The 20,740-nt window shown below is 39.0% G+C and overlaps 2 protein-coding genes across 2 annotated transcripts in view; one reads left to right on the top strand and one right to left on the bottom strand.

Annotated features, from left to right (window-relative positions):
- Nucleotides 1-5,442: 5,442 nt before the first annotated feature.
- On the top strand, nt 5,443-10,895 carry BET1 (Bet1 golgi vesicular membrane trafficking protein). Its single transcript, XM_030971640.1, has 4 exons — nt 5,443-5,619; nt 6,872-6,987; nt 8,973-9,029; nt 9,575-10,895. Exons 1-4 carry the CDS (start codon nt 5,601-5,603, stop codon nt 9,728-9,730), a joined length of 348 nt encoding a protein of 115 aa, XP_030827500.1. The 5' UTR covers nt 5,443-5,600; the 3' UTR covers nt 9,731-10,895.
- A 97-nt stretch (nt 10,896-10,992) lies between these two features.
- Nucleotides 10,993-20,740, bottom strand: part of LOC115901451 (probable acyl-CoA dehydrogenase 6) — a 75,498-nt gene continuing 65,750 nt past the window's right edge. Inside the window, exons 7-9 of the mRNA XM_030944125.1 lie at nt 18,971-19,132; nt 18,697-18,847; nt 10,993-11,789 (exon numbers count right to left, since the gene is read on the bottom strand). Of these exons, the coding sequence (XP_030799985.1) occupies nt 11,699-11,789; nt 18,697-18,847; nt 18,971-19,132 (404 nt within the window). The 3' untranslated portion in view covers nt 10,993-11,698. The remainder of the gene's footprint in view (nt 11,790-18,696; nt 18,848-18,970; nt 19,133-20,740) is intronic.

The following is a 20,740-nucleotide window of genomic DNA, read 5'->3' as shown; positions in this document are numbered from 1 at the left end:
GGGAGACAGCAGTCGTGTCCATTACCTCTCTTCTTTATTTTGATGTAATTTAACAGCACTGACAAGAAATTAATAAAAATACACCAGAGATTTCTTGGTGTGTTCCCCGCAGAATCAAACAGGAGCCAGAGCAGTTTATGATACTAAAAACCAACTGAAGGAGAAAATAAGAATAATCACAGTATTTTGCAACTAGGTAATAATTAAATTATATGGTGCGTGAGGTAATATAAAGCTCAATACTTCCCTAATACAACTTATATCAAAGTGAGGAGAAAGATGCCTTCACTGCTAACAAATTTTGAAAGTGTTGTAAAGGTGAAAAAGACCGTATTTTCTCACTAGACACTTTCTGCTGATGCAACTACAGATATTGTTTCTCTTTCCCCCGGGTGATTCTTTGCTGCTGATATGTGTCTGAAAAACCAAGCTTCCTGAGGGACCTCTACTATGACTGTAAAATGGAGATGGTACTGAAATCAGGAACAAGAAAATTGTGTGGAAAGTGTTCCATCACTTCTTTGTATAAATACAGACAGCAAATTTTGCTCTAAGCGTATTTACTGAGTTGAAAAATGTTATGATAGGTTTATGTGATTTTTCAACCTGTAATCATACACATATGCAAAGTTATGAGATAGGAAGTCTTTATAGCTACAAAGTGTTAATGATCATTTGACCTTGTGTATGGAAAGGCTTGGGACGACTAGGCAGGGATAAATACAGTTACATATATTCAAGGAAGCTCCTCTGATTCCCACCAACACGGTTTTATAAAAGATTACAGGAGTTCTCAGAATCTTGTCCAGGTAGATGTCTTCTTGGCTATCTTCTAAAGATAAAAAAGGCTATTTAGGCAGATACTTGATAACTGTCTTATTAAAATAACATCATAAAAAATTGTTAGAATACAAAATGAGATGAAATTATTCCAGAAGGAAGGTGCCATCTATGATGGAATTGCTTTAAGATCAGAAACAGCCATGGTTCTCTTTGGCAGTATTTAATAAAGTATTGAATCATCATGATGGGTGACACCAACAGGTTTGTTGGTACTTGCAGTGATTTACATATGGTCTCATGATTAAGAATTTGCAACGACTGCACATACAATTCCTCTGGTGACCTGGTTAATTCTTTGCTTGACAATCTGGGTGGCAATGAGCAGCAGACTCCTTCAGCCGTTTAAAGTCTTCCAGAAGGTGTGGTTTTACACAGTATTTCGTTTTCTTGACAGCATCATTTGGACAATACAACCAGGAAGATCAAGGCTCATGACATACTAAGCCCACTATCACTTTTGTCAGCTTAACAACATGGGAGCAAAGTCCTGAATGATTTGAATGGGTTTGTTGGAACAGAGCATTTTCAGAGTTCTCATTTTCTAAACAGTCTTAGAACAAACTAAGATATTAATTGACAAGGATACTGATGAAAGATGCTGACATTACTCCTTTGAAAATACTGAGGCTAACTAAAATAGTCTGTTGTTTTGTGCTGCTTCTCTGTCAATAATGTTTTAGTTTTAGTTAGAAATGTCAGCTGCTACTTAATTGCACAATGGATCAAGATTTAACTAGCAAGTGTTTTTTTAATAATTGAAGATAACTTCTTAACAAAACATTTATTGAAATATTTGATACTAAACATTATATTGTGTAACATCTGCTTTTCAACTTGCTAATGATGCCTGTGACTAGGCAGGCTGTTTCCACAATCTGTAATTGTTGAAAGTAGCAAGTTAATAATGAAGACTGTAAAAACCTAGTCTTAAACATGTAAAACCACTGGAATTCTTGTTACTTATTTAATAATTTGATTAAAATAATTTCATTATTATATCATGTTAGTAAAAGTCATGGGCTTTCAGCTGTGTATTGGAAGACTGATTTTACAGCATGTTTGAATCAGATTTGCTGTGGTTTTGGGATTTTTTTCCTTTTTATTGCTTTTGCAGTGGAGTAATCCACTAATATAACCTAATATAATCTGTCGGCTGTTTGCTATATAAATGTATTAATCTTGTTTAATTTGAGTCAGTAAAGAGAACCAGTAGAAGTCAGTAAAGAGTCAGTAAAAACTGCAGCAGTGACAGGACAGCTGGTAGGACATGTGGAATGCTTCTCTTACAAAAGACATGATTTTTGTTTTTTTAAAGAGTAAATAGTTCACTAATATTTTGGGGAAAGGAGACTGACATGCACATTGCCTCAGCAGGGTCTCTGACAATGACATACCTGTAGCAGGCTACTGTTAAAAGATTGTAAAAGCATTGACAAGATAGCTAAGCTTGCGGGCTTTATTTATTTTTTTAAGGTGATTTTTCTTCCTGTATGTTGTTGCTGGCAAACCAAACACTGATGAGTCACTCATTTAAAACCACTTGCTGACTGCTCACTCAGGCTTCCTGGCAGGAAGATCTGCAGATGCCGTGGAACAGCTGCAGCCACAGCTGCCCATGCACAGCTGGGTTGCAAGGCTGAGGAGCTCAGGGCACATCTCCATGCAGGGAGCTGCCAGGGAGAAAGGCAGTAACAGTACTGTTAATCACATTGACAGAAAAATTGTATTTATATTTATTTCACAGATGTGTTCTGTGAAATCATTAACATCAATACAAGCTGTTTCCACGGAAATGTAACACAAGCATATTAATGACAGTTGACCTCTGTGTGCAGCCTCTGCTGCAGAATGGAATCCCGATTTCCTTATTGTAATGCCAGGAGATCTACAGAACGAACTAACTTTCATATGAGGTACTTCCAGTGCATGAAAAACCATAAATTCACTATGACTAAAATGGATTTGAAACATTAGTCATGTCACTATCATTTTCATGCTTTGCTGTAAGAAACTGTAGAATAAATGTGGTATTTGTAAATTGCGTATAGACTCAAGAGGTAATTTCACAACATCATAAGGAGATTATGTATCTTTACACTATGAGTTGTGAACACTTTACAAGTGGTTAATTGGGATTTTATTTTGCAGAAAATGTAAGTGAAAATGAAAAATGAGCCCCTTAACATGTATAACTACGGTCCTTGTCAAGAGATATACATTTTACCTAGTTATGTATAGATCCATGTTTACTGAAAAATGGAAAATGAGTCATGTGGGAAAGAAAAAGGTGACATATAATATGCAAATACTGTAAAGACAAAACTTTTTATATAGCAATGTCACCAAATGCAATAATTTTCTTGGATAGTGTATGAAGACAAAAATGTAAATAAAATTACACCTAACAAAGAGAGAGAGAGGCCAGCTGTTCTGAAAAGACATTTCCTACTGCCTCCTAAACCTTCCGTTTTAACTCTCTGATTACTTGTTGTATAGACTGTCACACTAGCCCTCTTCAAAAATTCTGATGATGAGGACATTGCTCCTAACAGAGCCCTAGTTCAAATCTGAAGCACTCAGGAAGAAGGTTTTCTCAGAATCTGTTCATTTTCTGTGCATTTTCAACATCTAAATTTTGCTGTTCTAAGCATGAAATCCTGTAAGAGATTTCTTTGCCCCAGCAAGGTAAAAAATGGGCCTGCTTGTGAACTTCAGATGGTTTTACCTCAAAGGGCTCCATCTTTAAGCTTCAATCTGGTGATAGCACTTTTCCCATCTTTGAAACAACTGATGCATTTCTCTGAACTGCTGTAAATCAAGTCTCGGGTTATCAATAATGGCAGCTAGCAAATTCCTGTAAGAATTGCTGAGCTCCAGACAGAATCCCATGGGGATTAACGTCACAGTGAGCACTGCAGGGGACAGCTCTGCGGCTCATTTCTTCTCCTTGGCCTTCTCCTCTGTTTCAGATGAGCAAATGATGCTGTACTTGAAATTTTGGATAAACTGCTTAAATTATCAATAATTAAATAAATAGTAATTTTCTGCATTAACTAACTTTACTCTTTGCAATGTTGTTTGAGACACAGGCATCCAGAGGTGACAGAGAAAGAAATAAATCAGCAGCTTCTCAACATCCGTCCAGAACTTGGAGAGATACAAGATTAAGGTCTCAAATGCACTTCCACAAAGGGAGAGAAAAGAAATGCTGCAAGTATTTGTGGGTTTATTCACTGGAGACTTGGGGTGTCTTACAGCAATTACACAGGAGGTCAGCAGGGTGTCATGGGCCTTCTTATTGACCAGAACTATTTTACTCTTCCTTCTACAACTCTGCCTGCCTAGGTGGAGGCTCCTGGTGTACTGCAAGCTCCCTGAAGAAGGAGCTGTGGTCTGTGTTTAAATACCTTGTACAGTGCAAGTAGGTGCTGGTCCAGTACTGAGGGTCCCAGTTCATACCAGAAGACAAACACCAGAGCAGTTACTGAAAAGGCAGCCTGTTTATCTGGAAAGGCAGTTCAGCTTCTTTAGTCCAGTGGACACCACCCCTGAAACAGCAAATTCTGCATGGACTCACTTTGCTTTACATTGGAGTACTGATAAATCCTTCTGGTATCATCCTGGCAAATAATTTCAATTCAGTGAGTCACATCCTTCCTATAAGCAGAAAAAACCCTTAAGTGCTAAAGCATTGCAAGGGGTTAAAGAATGAAGGATAAATTATCTTTGAAAAAAACTTTAAATCACATTCAATAATAATGTAATCTTCAAGTTTCCAGTCTAAGTTTCTGTATGCTCCAGTGGCACGCCTGTTGCTTCTAAATAAATAGTGGAGGGAGAATGTGAAAAACGCATATTTTATGATTGTTTTTTTGCAAATATTAAAATGAATATTATGTGTGTTGTATTAGAAAGTAATGCTGTATTGATTCTCTTGAGTAGTGTGTTAAATATAGTTTTGGGTTATTAAAAAAAGTTGGAATAGAAACTATGCTGTGTAAGATACTTTTTTTAAGCAAAGGACTTGCAGCAAAATAGCAGCCACAGGAGACCTAAATCTTTCAGAGAAAAAGAATTTATTGCCCTCTTATCAGAAGAAACGAACTTCTTCCCGCCTCGAAGGCGCTGTTAGGATTCAGAGGAAGAAGTTGATGATGATCAGACAGAATCCTGTATTTGAATGGAATTTATGCATCATGTATGAGGTGTATGAATATGCAACAGGCTATTGTTTTTAAGGGTTAACCCTCTGTTAACGTGTGTCCTTTTTCGGGCTCGTGCTGCCCAGAAAAAGGTATCCGGACGTCAGTAACTCTTTGTCTCTATTGTCTCATATTGTCCTAATTCAAATTGTCCAAATTATTATTACTCTAATTGTATTACTATTTTTATAACCATTTTATTACTATTAAACTTTTCAAATTTTAAAAACAAGCGATTGGCGTTTTTCACAGAGAAAAAAAGAAATTAAAAGCTCCTCTCAGCACTTAATTTTAGTTTTCTTGGCATTGTGTTACGGCCCCAGACCGGGACTACAGTCCCCAGCAGCCCCCGCGCGGCCCCGTCGCGCCCCGGGCTCGCACCCAGCGGGCCGCGCGCGCAGCGCTGTCGTGGCGCTCGCGGGTGAAGCGTCCGCGGCCGCCGCGCCAAACCCGCCGCGTCCTGCGGCGCTCCGGCCTCCTCCTCATCCTCCTCTTCCTCCTCTTCCTCCTCCTGCTCCTCGTCCCGCTCCTCCCGCGGCAGCTTAGGGCAGAGCCATGAGGCGCGCGGGGCTGGGTAAGCGCTGCGGCGAGGCCGGGCCGGGCTTCGACACGGGCAGGGCCCGGCCTCTGTCAGGGCTGGGGGCTCGGGAGGCGTGAGGGGAGCTGTGCCCTGGGTGCAGGGTGCTGGCACGGCTCGGGAGCTTGGCGGGGAAAGGCCGTCAGCCCTGCCTCTGCCTCTCCTTCTAGCCCAGCTGGATTTACCGGGCCGCGACAGGGTTTGTGTTTGTCATACAATCATAGGATTTGGTTTGGAAGTGACCTCAGAGACCGTCTAGTTCAACCTCCATGCCGTGACACCTTACTCTAGACCAGGTTGCTCAGAGGCCCATCCAACCTGGCTTTGAACAAACACTTCCAGGGATGGGGGGGCATCCACAACTTCTTTGGGCAGCCCGTTCCAGTGCCTCGCCACCCTCGCAGTAAAGCATTCTTTTCTAATATTGCATTAAACGTACTATCTTTCAGTTTAAACCCATTTCCCTTGTCCTGTTACTATATGCTTTTGTAAATAGTCTTGCCCCATTTAGTTGCGCTGCTGCTCAGTTGTTCTAATAGCATGTTAGTTTGAGCCGTGTTCCCATGGATAGGCAGATTGTTGCTCTTCTGTCAAGTCCTTCCCAAATTCAGAAATTGTTCATTTGGGGTTTTTTTTAAGTGCTTCTCTGTTTTCCTGCCATTTTTAGGGAGTAAAAAACCAAGAATCCCCACTGTTATAAATTTATTACAGATATAATGTGGTGCAAATTGAGAAATCCTTGCAGAGTTCCTGCTCAGTGTTTTGAGCAGCTTAGGCCTCATTTTTCAGCCAGCAGTCATGTTGATGACTAGAAGGAAACTTTGAACTCCCACGTCATGTTCTACAACCGTGTGGGTGCTGTGACGGCACTGTCAAGCTTAGGAGATATTTACACCTCTGAAGTGAATGACTGAGTTCTGGGGCTTCCTTCTAGAAAGTATTTGGGGCTAAACCAGATGTGTCTGACACTACCCTAGATTTACTCCTACACTTCAGATTTGTATTGTGCAGTGGTATTTTCATGAAATAAAACAATTCTTGGGAACACTTCTTAGGGAATCAGGAGAGATATCAGGAAGTGTATAATTAAGAAGTGGACATTTGATAATGCTTAGGCATTCAGTTCTTTGTCAGACTGACAGCTCCCTCTGAGCAGAGGCCGCCCAGCTATGTGCTGTTTCTGGAGAGGGGATGGATGTTTATGCAAGGAGTTCTGAAGGAAGCTTGCCTACTGACTGTTTGTTTGCAGGTGATGGAGCAGCTGCGGGGAGCTATGGCTATACCAACAGTGGCTACAGTGTTTATGAAGAGGAGAATGACAGGTTAACAGAAAGTCTGCGTTCAAAAGTCAGTGCCATTAAATCGGTATGTATTTAACTGCAGTGGTGTCGCCACAGTCAGGAAATTCAGTTATGTGAATCAGGGAAGCAGTAGACATAGTTTAAAACAGAAATTTAAAATTGTGGCGTGTTAACCTGGCTGGATGTCAGGTGCCTGCTAAAGCTGCTCTGTCACTCCTCAGGTGGATGGACAAGGGAGGAAGAAGCACAATGAAAGGTTCATGCATCAACATAAGGGCAGGGGGAGATCACTCACCAACTACCATAATGAGCAAAACAAACTCGACTTGGGGAAATGAATTTATTGACAGTCAAATCAGTAGAGTAGTAAAAGATTTAAATCTAATTTTAAATTTAAATTTAAATAAAAGATTTAAATTTAAATAAAAGATTTAAAATGGCTTGCCACTACCTTTCCCTTTTTCCTGGGCTCAGCCTCACTCCCAATTTTCTCTGCCCCTCAACTCTCAGTGGTACAGGGGAACGGGGAATGGGAGTTGCAGTAAAAAAATATGTAATGTGAAAACAGCTCTTAGAAATAGCATGCTAATATCCTCTGGAGAAGTTTGGTGTTCTGATGATTCTGATTCCTTACAAAGATTAAGGACTTCTTTCAAACAAGTCTAACTGAAAGACAGCTCTGAGATTAAAGTTGTGTGGATTTCTTGTTCTTAAAAGCTTTAAGTTTTATAAAGCACATTCCAGTGAACTTTTTAGGACTGAACTCACTCAAAGTCTTACTGCTAATACTGTTGCTTAAAATTGGTTTAGTCTCGAAGAGAAATTAAACAGGTTTAGAATAAACCTGTTTATTCTATTCTATTAGAATAAGAATTTGGAGCAAGTTAAAGGGTAAAAAAAAGGTTTGACCTTTGTTATCAAATTTCATTTCTTGTCTCCTGCTGTGGTATGTAACATTTCAAAATCCATGTATGTCAACAGAGCAGTTCATGGTTCCTCAAGGAGATATTTCTGTAGTTCTGTCTTTTAATGCAATGGGATAATCTTTGCATATGGAATAGCCTTCACCTAGTCCAAGAAGCCTCATGTAAAATCAGTTTCACTCGTGTTTGAAATGCATCAGTACAAGATAATGAGACTCAAGTTCTGACATGTGAAAACAAATGGGTTTTGGCTAATCCAAAGTATGGGGGCCTGGAGTGCATTTCCCTCCACCCCAGGAGCTGAGCAGTTGTTCAAGGCCAGTGTGCTGATAACAGAGTCAGGCTAAGCCACTAAGAGTCAGGATCAGTGTCAGCTCTTCCCTGTTTACCTCCAGAGCTGCTTTAAGCCAAGGCTCTTCTGGCTGGCTCCCACCTTTGTGATGTTGCAGCTCCCGCTGTGCCTGATCTCATTCCTCCCTGATTCCAACCCTTAACTTCACTTCACTTTCTGCCTTGAGCTGGGACCTGTCTCAGGCTGCTGCCCAGGCTGTTGCTGGCCCTGGTCACTGTCTCAGGATGGCTCTAGTGCAGCTTTCCTCCTGTTCTGTGACATAAAGCAGAGAAGAGCTACACAAGTTCACCGAAGAAAGTCCTCCTGTTTATAGCACAGCAGCTTGTCAAAAGAGATGTGTTTGCAGGTTAAAAGTGTCAGCTCCGGCAACACTTGGAGTCAAACCAGTGCTCATGGTTCTCTCTGCTGTGTGCCAGCAGTTTTAACAGTGGTTCCAGGAATGGGTAATTGCTACTCCAGACTTGACTAGATCTTAAGTTTTTTAAAGTCTGTCCAATAATTCAAGTAAGGCATTATCTGGAAAAGGGGAAGAGGAGCATCAAGTACTTCTAGTGACTCTTTAGACTCATCTAGTCAGATGGAAAATCTTTTATTTCCCTAAGGGTTATTGATAGAATACTGTGCATGTTTTGTTTTTTGAAAATAACAGGTATTGCTTTCACTGGGGAAAATGCTAGTCATGTCATGTATTTTTGACTGGGTTCTCTAATCTGTGTATTAACTGATTCTTCATATTTAATACTTTTTGGGTTTTGTTTTGTTTTGTTTTTATAGCTTTCCATTGAAATTGGAACAGAAGTTAAAAACCAGAATAAAATGTTATCAGAAATGGTGAGTATTGAATAACTACCTTTCTTTAAATATGGTTCAGGATTAGAAGTTAATAATGTAAAGCATCCTGTCTTTTAGTATGAATATTGGTATTATAATTTTGACAGCTTATTGTTGACTGTAACATGTGACTGACTTGTCAGCAGTATCAGTATTTCTGTTCAAAAAGATAAGATGTGCAAATACATTACTCTTAAGGCACAACCTAGATCTTTATGCTTCAGATACAAGTTTAGGTTTTTTATCAGCAAATGTCAAGTATCATTAAAAAGGCACTTCTATATTTAATTGTATTCAAGAATAGAAGAAGGAAGCAAAAAATAAGAGAGTCAGAAATGCCTTTTTTGCTTACACTTTGCTTTGGCTTGGGGTAATAATAGCCCTGGATAAATGCGTGTAAGTTTTTGCCTTTAAAATAATTTTAATTTTGGCAACTTTGAAAAAACAGAGAAAATTATACTGAGTGAGCTGTAAGGATATTTCTTTCTCAGAGTTACATGCTTTTTTCTCTTTTGTTTGCTTGGTTGTTTCTTTTTTAAATGTAGGAGAATGATTTTGACTCTACGGGTGGACTTCTAGGTGCAACTATGGGCAGACTGAGAACACTCTCCAGAGGAAGCCAGACAAAGCTATTATGCTACATGATGCTCTTTTCATTATTTGTTTTTTTTGTGATATACTGGATTATTAAACTGAGGTGATGCATGTTACCTCTGGTTTACATTGTATAATTTCAACTGTAGTCTTAGTTAATGAAGACATTGATTTAAAGTGGCACATTTTGTGGATAAAACAGTGAAATTGTTGTAATTGCATTAACAATTAATGCAAAGTTATATATAGTTTTCTTAATGTATCAGAGTTTTTCCATCATCCCCTGTTTTGGGGGGATTATTTGTAAATATGCAGAAACAGCTAGCATAGCGGGATGGATTTTTATAGGGGAAAATAGTTTTTAGAATTGATTGAAAAAATTCAAAGAACAGTGGTTATTTGAAAATGAAGTAATTGCAGAACTTCAAGGCTCTCTTTTTCATTCTGCTTTTCATTCTGGGACATGCTCTAAATTAGAGCTCCAGTTTCAGGCATATAGTCATTTCAGTTGCAAGAGCACAAAGAATATGTAGATCTTTCTAAATAGATCTTACCTGTGGAGTATTAAAGGCTGGCCTGAAGCTAACAAATGTAATACTGGTTTTCCCAAAAATTACTTTTGTGTTTAGATCTGTTAGTGTGTAAGTAACTTTAACTGCGTGTTTTGGCAAGAAGTTACTTAAAACTGGATTTTTAATTTTTTAATTTAAATGTGACAGATCATGTTTACACATCTACGCTTTTAAGCAAATGCCTTTCATCATTGGGACCAACCAATATGGACACAGTACAAATGTTTTCTTTATATTTAAAGTATTTAAAACTGAAATGATTCAATTGAATCACTTGAAATTTTACCATTAGTATATTTACTTTCCAATTAGTGATAGTCCCCAAATCTACAGTGCATGATGTCTGAAATAAAATGGCAGATATTTTGAATTTTATATTAATGTACATTATGATGCATTTGTTGGAGGTGCAGTCACATTAGGGTGTGAGAACTTAGTTTTGGCTCACCAAGTAGTTTCTAATCATTGAGGCTATTACGTTGCTGAGTTTAACATTAAAAAAAAATAAGTTTGGTAGATATTGAAATTGTATCTACAATTTTTGAAAAACTTTTTTACAAATACTGTATGATGTGTTACCATTAATAACCAACTATGAACTTACAAATAAAGTGTCCTGTAGTATTATCCTAGCTAGTGTTGTTTATGTACATTTTTTTCTACTGTAGAATACCAGTGTATTTTTTTGAAATGGTGCTGTATTTAAGGGGCAATTTTTGTTTTTTTAATCAATAATACAGGCTGCCTCTTCCAGCTTAAATGACTGTATTAGGAAGACTTTCAGTAATTATGCACAGTTTTCATATTAATGTGTTTATTTTTAATATTTTTCTTAAAAATTATGCATACAACATGGTACATTGTTGCTGAAGTTCAGCCTCTGCAAGCTTCAGATACATTTAAACAGTTGTTTGTAGAATTCTGCAAAAAAAATTTAACACTACTCCCATCACCAAAAGTCCATGACAGAGTGGAGTACAAATTGATACGGATTTGGCAAAGATGACAGAGCTCATTTTAATGATTGCTTGCTAAAAGTGAAAGATAGGGAAGGTACCTGTTAATTGAGAGGAAAGGCACTGTTCTGGGGTTTCATTATGGCAGGGAATAATTTGTGCCATGATTGTTCATCTTGAAAGCAAAGCTTTACTGAAATGAGATTAGGCTACGTAGCTTCCATTCATATGGAAGTTCTGTTGCATAATTATCAGCTTAGATGCTCTGAAGTGTAGATAAAGCTTGATTAAAGAACATATTTTTTTCTGTGTGCCTAGCAAGAGGCACTGGAAAACTTAGGTCACCCACTGAAAAAACGGAATGCAGGAGGCTGCAAGCTTTCAGAGTGCTTCACATCAACAAAAATTTGACACTGGAAAACAGAATGGCAATGGTGAAAGACTTTGATGTGATTTCTGATGGCAAAATTACTGATCTGTACCCCTTCAGTGTGCAGCACAAGTCATGCTCTTGCTTTCTTCATTTTCAAGGAAGAGTGCAGATGCGTCACTTTATTGGAAGTATGTCCATGTATTTGCATATGATGGAAAGCATGATTTCATCTGAGCCACCTCCTATTGACATCAATCTTGAGTCCCTGCAGAAATATAAAGAGTAGATTTAAACATTTGCATGTTGTTCTGATGGTGCTGTGCTGGACAACTTGCCCAGAATTACTTACACATTGGATACAAATGCCACATGCCTGCAGAACACCTCATCCACTGGCTCCTGGGCAGGTGGGCTGTGATGCGTCCCACAACACGCCTGCTGGGCCTGTCCCAAACCTGTAGGTGCCTAAGCTTGCAGTTGAACTGTAGGAGGGGAGGGAGCTTTTCCAGGGCCGGCAGCAAAAAGCATTGCAGCACTTTAATTTGCTTAACTGTGGTAAAAGAGTCAACCAGTACGTGAGGTCTTGGAGAATTGCACAGAAAGGGTATAATTTCCATTTAAGGTTTTTAACCAATCCAGATTTTCCTAATGACTATGTAAGATCTGGTAAAAGCCTTATTAATATTACATAATACTTTAATGTTACATAGTATAATATTACAAGTAGTTCTGTATAGTATTCTAGTGTAGTTTTATATAAAGCTTTTGTGCTTTAAAAATTAATGCTTCAGGAATATTTACTGTTTATTTGATATTTCTAATCCCACTCATTTAAAGCCTGCCATAGCCGTCCCAAGTCAACCCTAAGAGTATTGCCTAGGTTCCCTGTGCTAGCCAGAGTGCTCACTACTGCAGCCTCAAGCAATTTTACTCACAAATATTTTACCTCAGGGGAGAAGGAAAAAACACCACAAATAAAGCTACCAGAACAATTCTAAACTGCCTGTGCTTAGAAACCTGAAGATTCCTCACGTTCATATGGGCCTTGCTGAAGGCAGCAGAGCTGGAACAGTGGTAGGTTGCTTGTTCTTAGTGCTGCGGTGCTGTCTGCTTTGTCAAGCTGCTGAAAGCCCCTGCCAATGCTCAGCATTTGGCATCTTCACTGTAGCAACAGCAAGTAACTAATCCTCAGAACTCCTCTGTGATGTCAATAGAAATCCTCTCTCTGCAGCAGGAATCCTGGACACATGGGGCTTGTTTATGTGAAATTACAAATAGGCAGTGGTAAGATCTGGCTTTGGTGGTGTGTGTGACAGACAAGTCAGGCTGTCACGTATAAAGACACATCTCAAAAAACCAGAACACCTTTCATATGTTTTGTGCTTGTCTATATCTTTACAAATTTGCTGATAATTATATTTTTGTCTGTATGGGTGAGATAAGGAATATTTCTTACAGAATCTACAGCCAGGTGACTAATGCTGATCTCTCCTCTGGGGAGACAAGGCAGAAGGTTTCCCCCTAATTTAAGTGGATTAAGGTGACAAAAGACACAAATTATTTTAATCCAGCAGCCCTCTTCTGGGAAAGAAACTTGCTTTCATCATGAGAAGCTGAAACCATGGGATTAACTATCCTGCCAGAAACTCTGTAAGGAAGCTGGGAAAGAGCACATGGTGAAGTCAGCTTCTCTATCAGTTATTTAATGTATGCTTATGGCTTGATAGTTTTTCTTATATCAAGAATGCATTATTAATACAGCATATTAATACACCGTGTATTAATACACCGTGTTCCAATATATATAAATATTGGAATTTGATTGCTTTTGTAAGGGACACTGTTGGGCCACTGCTGTAAAGATTTTTGATCTGGCACAGTAACATTTTGCTTTTGATTTCTGCATTACGGTTTTGTTGCCACATGACAGAGCAGCACATCTTGAACTAGCTGCAGCCCTGCTGAGATGAGCATCAACCTGGGGTGGCTTCCCCCTGACCAAGGACCATGAGGAACCAGCCTGCAGCACACCAGGCAGTTTTTAAAGGTGTCATTTTGAGGGACCAAACCTCTAGCTACTTATTGAACGTCACTGAATGCTGTAGAGTGGCAGTTAACCTGAGGAAGGAGAGAAATCCAACTATTGTGTTCTATCCCTCTAAAATATTCCCTGTGAAGTGTTTCCTTACATTCAGGAAATCCCATGTGTCTGAAATACTCACTGTAGATTATAAGACTTCACTCAACCAAATCAAGAGAGATAAATGGTAAAAATTAATCCATGTTTTAATGAATAAAAGCAAAAAAATCTTCAATGTCAAGTTAAAAAACTGCACTTAAGAGGGAGGGTGAGGCACCATTCCCACCCACCAAACTCAACCTAGGTGATTAATAATGTCTAGTTAGGTACCAACAGGAAAAAAAAAGCCCTCCACATTGTCAAATAATGTTTCCCACTTCCATAGAGGCCATGTCATACAGCCTTCAGAAATGTGTCAAGCACTGCTTGAAGGAGAAAAACCGAGCTCCCTTTCATCTTGGACTACCCTAATTTGAAGGTTATGAGATAACAAAGTTGTTCTAATGATTAGGAACCCTGTAATTTACAGCCTGAAAATGTATTTCTGAATAATGTAATCTAAAATAGTCTGCAGTTTAACATTCCTCTCTTGGCTGGTGTTGACCCCTCTGCACCCTGAGTGACATTTGGGCCATGTCTACTACCCTGCCCCTAAAACTTCTGGTCCCAGTTTTCCTGAAAATCAGGGCCGGTCTTATCCCAGTCTGAGCTCTCCCTTGTGTGGGAATTCCCCAGCCATAAAGCAGGGACACGCACCCATTCATAGCACAAGCAAACTGTTAGATCTTGTAATGTGCTGTATGCAGCTCATGGCACACTAAACCTGTCTGTAGCTTCCAGCTGGTAAAATGTGATCATGCTTGCAGTTGTGCCTTCCAGTACCATTTATTACCTACAGCTGAGAAGCTTAGCCTGCTGTGGGAGCTGCTCTACATTACATTTTCCTCTGGAAAACCATATGGAATTGGATTGAAGCTGTTTCTGTTCCCAAACAAGCTGAGAGGAGCCTGCTGCACTATCTGTGATGCAGGTGTCTTCATGAAACTTCAAACTTCTGCCAAAATAAACTTAAGAATTTTTTTCCCCTTTTCTGGCAATGATCAGTGCCAGTCAGACAGGGAAGAAAGTGAGTTTTGGTGATTTACGGCCTCGGTTCCCATGCCATTATAGCCTGGCATTATGGCAGCAGTCCCCCAGAGATGCTGCTCTCCGCTTCCCTAGTTAGAAGGCCATTGGTAAAAAACCTTACCAAGGTTTGCGGGGCTCAGAGTATCACTGCTTCCCTGGCCATTTATACACTGCTTCTTTTCAGCACAAACTGCACTTGATTACAAAACCTTTACCCTTTTTTTCTCATAACTCACTGTTTCAGGTTTTAACTATTTTAAGGTTTTACTACTGGCAAGAATTTTCTCCAAAAAAGGTACTGATGAACCCTCAAGCCTAATATTTTGTGACTTCTTCCATGTTCAGACTCAGCTAGATTGCCTATAGACTGTCCAAATTAAGCAGAATCTGAAGGAGGCTTTGTTCTAGACAGAATAATTTGAGCTGGTGCCACTCAGTGCAGCAGGCCTCTGACCAGGCTGGCACAGCCCACAGCTGTGCCTGCCAGTTCCCATGACCCTGCTCCTTCCCTCTCAGGGACATTCTGAAGGCCAAGAGGAGGGAATGGGCATCACCTTGGCCTGCTCTGAGCATAAAGCAGGGAGTTGAACACAGCTCTACTTTAAAGTCATTACTCTACAGTTAACCTGCCTTGATTTGCTATCTTAAAGGTAAATGTCATGTGCTTCATCTCCTAAATTCCTTCTCAAGGTACTCATAAAAGTCAAAGAAAGAGGTAGACGGGCGTCTGTCTCAAAGCCTCTGCAGAAAAAGGTGGAAACTGCAGATTTTGTTTCACAGATGACAGCAATTGGTATTAAGTTTTGTCTCAGCAGTTAGGTATAGACATCAAAGCAAATTGTCTTTGTCAGAAGAAATTGATAGGTTTCATTTTGTTTGGTACAACTATAAATTACTATAACGAAAAAAGCTGATTAAAACCCCCAGTTGTCTGGACTCACTCAAGTCTAGACATGTTTTATAAAGAATGAAAGACTATAAACAATGAAATAAAAAATGAAACTGAATGAAGTATTTGAACTAACTTTTAAAATATGGGAAGGAAAAAAATCTAGATGGAAATACATTACTTATTAAAAAAATCCACTTAAAATTATACAGAAGTTTGGTTTTTCACTATCCTCAATTACAAATAGACCTTCATATTGCAATAACTACATGACAGTTGAGGAGTAAAATGAAAATGTGTTTCTTCTGCAGCTGTGCATTTGCAATGCTACTTACACTTCTATTTCACATGAGTGGTCAATATTTTTCACTACTGTTTTCTTGAGTCTTTTACAATTTAGCAAGTAAAGAAATGATAGCATTCTCCCCCATCACAGCCCATAGGAGAAAAAATTTTGAGAACCGGAAACAGTTTGACATGATGTTTAGCAGTTAATAACAATCTGAATTTAAAATAAACCCAACAAATCAAACTGTTTTAAGACCACATAAGTTCTTCCTATAACAATTGAAGCGCACATAATTACTATTAAAATATATGGATCACTACCTGAAATTTTTTAAAACTCAGGAAGTCTGAAAAATTGCAATAAACTTGATTCAAAAAGGTTTCTTTCTTCAGTCTCTCATAACCTTGACAGCTTTTTCATATAAATGATGGCTTTGTTCAATAATAGATTTTTGCCAAGTTGCGATGTCTTTAAGGCCTTTCAGACAAAGAGAAAAATAAACAAGCATGACTCCAGGCTAGTGCTTTCCTTCTCCAGAATCCTGCTACTAGGGTACAGTTTGGAAAGTCTATTCTTTATGGGGTTTATATTGTCTTGTATTTTTCTATGAAACCTTTCGATATTTGAGCTCTAAGCTTTTCTCTTTTTTTAAATCTATTCTTCTTATTAGAATCTGTACAAGTGAGACATTTACATATCTAAAATCAACCCAGTATAGACACCTACATGGTGAAGCACCTCTCTTCATGCTTTCTAGAGAATAGGAATTAAGACATGCCAGTTGTTCTACAAAGTTTAAAATGTTACTGATTAAATGACAGATCTCAATAATATAAGTTGGCAGTTTTGTGCTGTTTCTGTTTATGATCTCTAACTGACCCTAATAACTAAAACTCAGAGACTTCTTCACTAACTATGCATTGTACTGTATGTTCTTTGAGGAGTGAGTAACAGCCAGAAGTGTTGAAGACTAACCTACATCTCTTTGGGAACTTCATAAAGATTATGCTACAAAAATGTTTGAACATTAGGACTAGATGTCCTGCTGTGCAATGATACTGCTGCTACTGGACAAACATCACAGTGACGTGAATGGTTACTCAGACTGCTGTAGTAAAAAGAAGGGCTTTAGGGAAGTTGCTGCTTTGCTTATTGTTACAGATTAACAAGATTCTATCTTGAACGTGTAATTGTTTATTTAGGTAAAACTCCCCTTGTCTCTTCCTGGACATTTGGTTACTCAATTGTGGAATTTAACTAATTCATAGAAAATTTCAGAGTATAAATATCACCATGTCTTTAGCCTCATTTATAAGAGTATTTGTTTTAGAGGTAGAAAGATACATTTCTTTAGCCAGATGACTGCATACACCAACAGGAAACACTCTGGATTTCTTCTAAGGAAAAATGTGACTGTGCTGTTATACTTGGAAATCACTCTGGAATCCACACAGAAAAGCCCTGCTCACAGTTAGCACTATACTGGGCTAGGAAATCTTAAACAAAACTATGTAAAAGCATGTACACATTAATCTATCCAGACTACATAATGTACAGTAAGTGCTGTAAGGACAGGGATTCATTTTATTCAGATTGCCTACTGCAGTAGTTCTTAACATCTCTATCACCAATGACCATTACTTGTTAAAATAAGGCTGTGAAAAAAATAACTAAGGAAAACCATCATATTGATAGCTGGCTTAAAGCCACCATCATAAAGCAATCTGTACCTTTGTAAGAAAATTTCAGGAGTCCACTTGTAAAAAATATTGAGGATCTGTTGACTTACTGCAATGACATTATTGTTCATAAAATGCTATTAAAAGTAGAAAAATTAACTCAACCTACCTAAGAAGAAACAAGCTTTTTGCAGATTTTCTCAAGTGTTCTGCTCTCACTTTACACAGACACATTTACCAAAACTTTCAACTAACTGAACCACTGATTTGTCTAACTTTGGATTAGGTATTGTCTACGTAAGGGCTGAACAGAAAGCTGTTACTGCAAGAGAATCTAAGGTCAATTTTGGTCCTTCTACAGAATATAGGACACTGAGGCCAGATATCAAAAAAACCTGTTTCCTTAAGGAGAATTTTGCTCTAAGTAGATAGAGACTAAAATCTGAAGGGACCTCAATTAATGTGCAAAAAGGCCTCTGGACCATTTTAATGATCTAACAACCTTCTGTAAGCAATTACATCTCTTGTATGTCTTACATGGTATCCAGTGTGACTAAAAGGGTGGAGACTGCTATCAGAACAGGCTACTGCAGAAGCCAAGTGGGGAACTCCAGCTTCACACATATCTGGGGAAAAAGATAAAGCTGATTTTCATTCTTTTTAGAAGAAAGTTTCTGGTTTTATTTCAGTTCTTGTAATCAAGATTACAAGCAAACAAAAAGAAAAGAGAAAAAAGTCACTGATTGGTAGGTCCCAATTTTCCCACCTTTTTTTCTACTCTGTGACAGATACCAGAGGACCATCAGGCAAAATACTGAGTCTTCCTCTTTCATTTGACATTTAAGCTAACCTGTGGGCAGTTCAAACTTCACAACTTTAATGCAAAGCCAATATTTGGCAACAGAATAGGTAAGTTTCGACACCTGTCTACTCAAAGTTAATTGCACTGGGTGTCCTTGCATCCACAACCCACTTCAGTGACATGCTATGAAGTGGAACAAGACCATTCACACTGGTGAGAAGCTGCTGCTCCTTTCAAGTAGGTGATTGTTTAACAGGAGGCTAAATTTCAGTTAAAACCACTTTGTATTTTCATCACTCTCTTACCTGTAACACCTGCTCACGAAAACTTCACTGGTGAATCCCATTCCTCCCCAAAACTGGAGACAGCTATCAGTCACTTCACGGGTCAGACGACCCATCTTTAGCTTAGCCATGGAGGCAAATTTTGTCACATCGTTGCCTTCTACATAGAGAGCTAATAAAAAAAGAAGGCATAAAAAGTCAGTCACTCTGGAAGTCACCTCCCCATGTTCCTTTAGCCTGACAAGGTTCTTTGCACAAAGAGAAGCACATCTGGGAAGCAGATGTGGGAGCTCACCCACGGCGCGGTGCAGCAGCAAGCGCAGGAGCTCCACTTCGGCTGCCAGCTCGGCCAGGCGGAAGTGCACGGTTTGGTTGTGCAGGACAGGCCGGCCAAACACCTTCCGCTGCCGTGTGTAGTCAATAGTTTCTTGTATAACAGTTTCCATTAGTGTCAGGGCTGGAAGAAACAAAGCACAGAACAAGGCATCGTTTTAGCCAGATCTGTTGAGCTTCTTGGTGAAAGAGAAGGTTTATTCACATTGTACAACCAACACATTAGGTTTTTAAAAGGAAATTGTTCTGTACACTCAGTTTGGGGTGAAGCTTCAATTCTGAGAAGAGTCTGGTACTTCCTTGTACCTTGAAGACACCTATCTCACTTGAGCCCTAAACTGCCAAAACCTGGAAGAGAGGGAAGAGAAGTGGGTAGGAAAGAGGGAGAGTCATAAAAAGCAGTACCAACGTGATGAGATAAACTTTATGCTTAGTGTCTCATTTAGGGCCCTAGCAAAAGCTTGTGGCAACTCCTATTTTACATGCTACCTGTGTCCTGAAGGTTTGTTAAATCCTGGAAAAAAAATCTGAAGGCAGACAGTGTAGTGTGCTTGTAGTGAGGAAGGTTGCAGAAATGTAAATTGAAGGAAGCCTTGAGGGAAAAGACAGAAACCTAGTCTGAGATCAAGAAACACAAATAGACTGCTTATTACATCTGTGCTCTGTGATCCCAGCATAGAGAAGAAAAATTCATACCCACTTAAAACAAAACATTAAATATTTCTCCTAATGGAAACAGCATGAAAATAGGATACTGCTGTAAAACAGGTGAGAGAGGCAGCAGACGATGCTTTAAAGCAGAGCTAGTTTGCTGCTGCTTTTTGTGCAATCTCATTTTAAACAAGAAAAAAAGGGAAAAGTTTCTCTTCCAATGCAAACCAGCCTTGAAGTGTATGACTAAGCTATTAGTCCCTTGCAGTGTAGCTGGGATAACAGCAGATACAGAATGTGTGGAGAATTTTGTTTGGCAAATATGGACTCATGTTACTGTGACAAGCAGCAGGGCATGATTTCACAAATCTATCTGTATGAGAAGGGTCCCATTTTCTCTTTTCAAAATATGCATATCCACATCCATTTGCATTTAAAGTCTAAACCACAAAACTCTGAATGTAAAATGCAAAATAAACTCAAACCCTGGACTAGTGGGAAATCCCTTTTCCTAACTGTGAGTTACTCACATGATAGTCCCTTGCAGGAGCCTGGTGTGCTCCTGCAAGGGACTATCATGTGAATATCTTTTTGCTTTGTTTTCAAGACCACTGCTATTTAAATTTCATCTCTGTACTGCTGTCCTGTGTAGACTCTGCATCCCACCAATTCCCCCTGCCATGATCATTCACCATCACTTCCACAGAGCACCATTTTTCACATCATGTCTCCACATTCCATAGGGTGATCAGTTTTTCTCATTACCTAAATATTTTCCCCTCCTTTCTCATACAACTAACTGCAATGCTTATTTTTCAGAAGAGCAAATACAGTAATGCCCTCATTTCTTCTGTGTTAACACACTACATTGTCACCCAAATGCTGGCTTTCTGGACAGGAAAATAAAATTCTGTTTTCAGGAACATCTCTTGAATAGAAATACTGTCCTTCCAAAGGACAATATCACACAACACTGTAGCATGTGTAACATCAACAGCTTTTTCACTTGTATGTCTATGGTCTCCAGCTTGAAAAATGTAAGGAAAGAGCAAGGAGTATCCAGGCACCACTTGTCCCTTTC

This window comes from Camarhynchus parvulus, chromosome 2, assembly GCF_901933205.1.
Source record: "Camarhynchus parvulus chromosome 2, STF_HiC, whole genome shotgun sequence".
Taxonomy (NCBI): Eukaryota; Metazoa; Chordata; class Aves; order Passeriformes; family Thraupidae; genus Camarhynchus; species Camarhynchus parvulus.
Note: the sequence above shows the minus strand (reverse complement) of the source record. Positions and strands in the feature narration are given on the sequence as shown.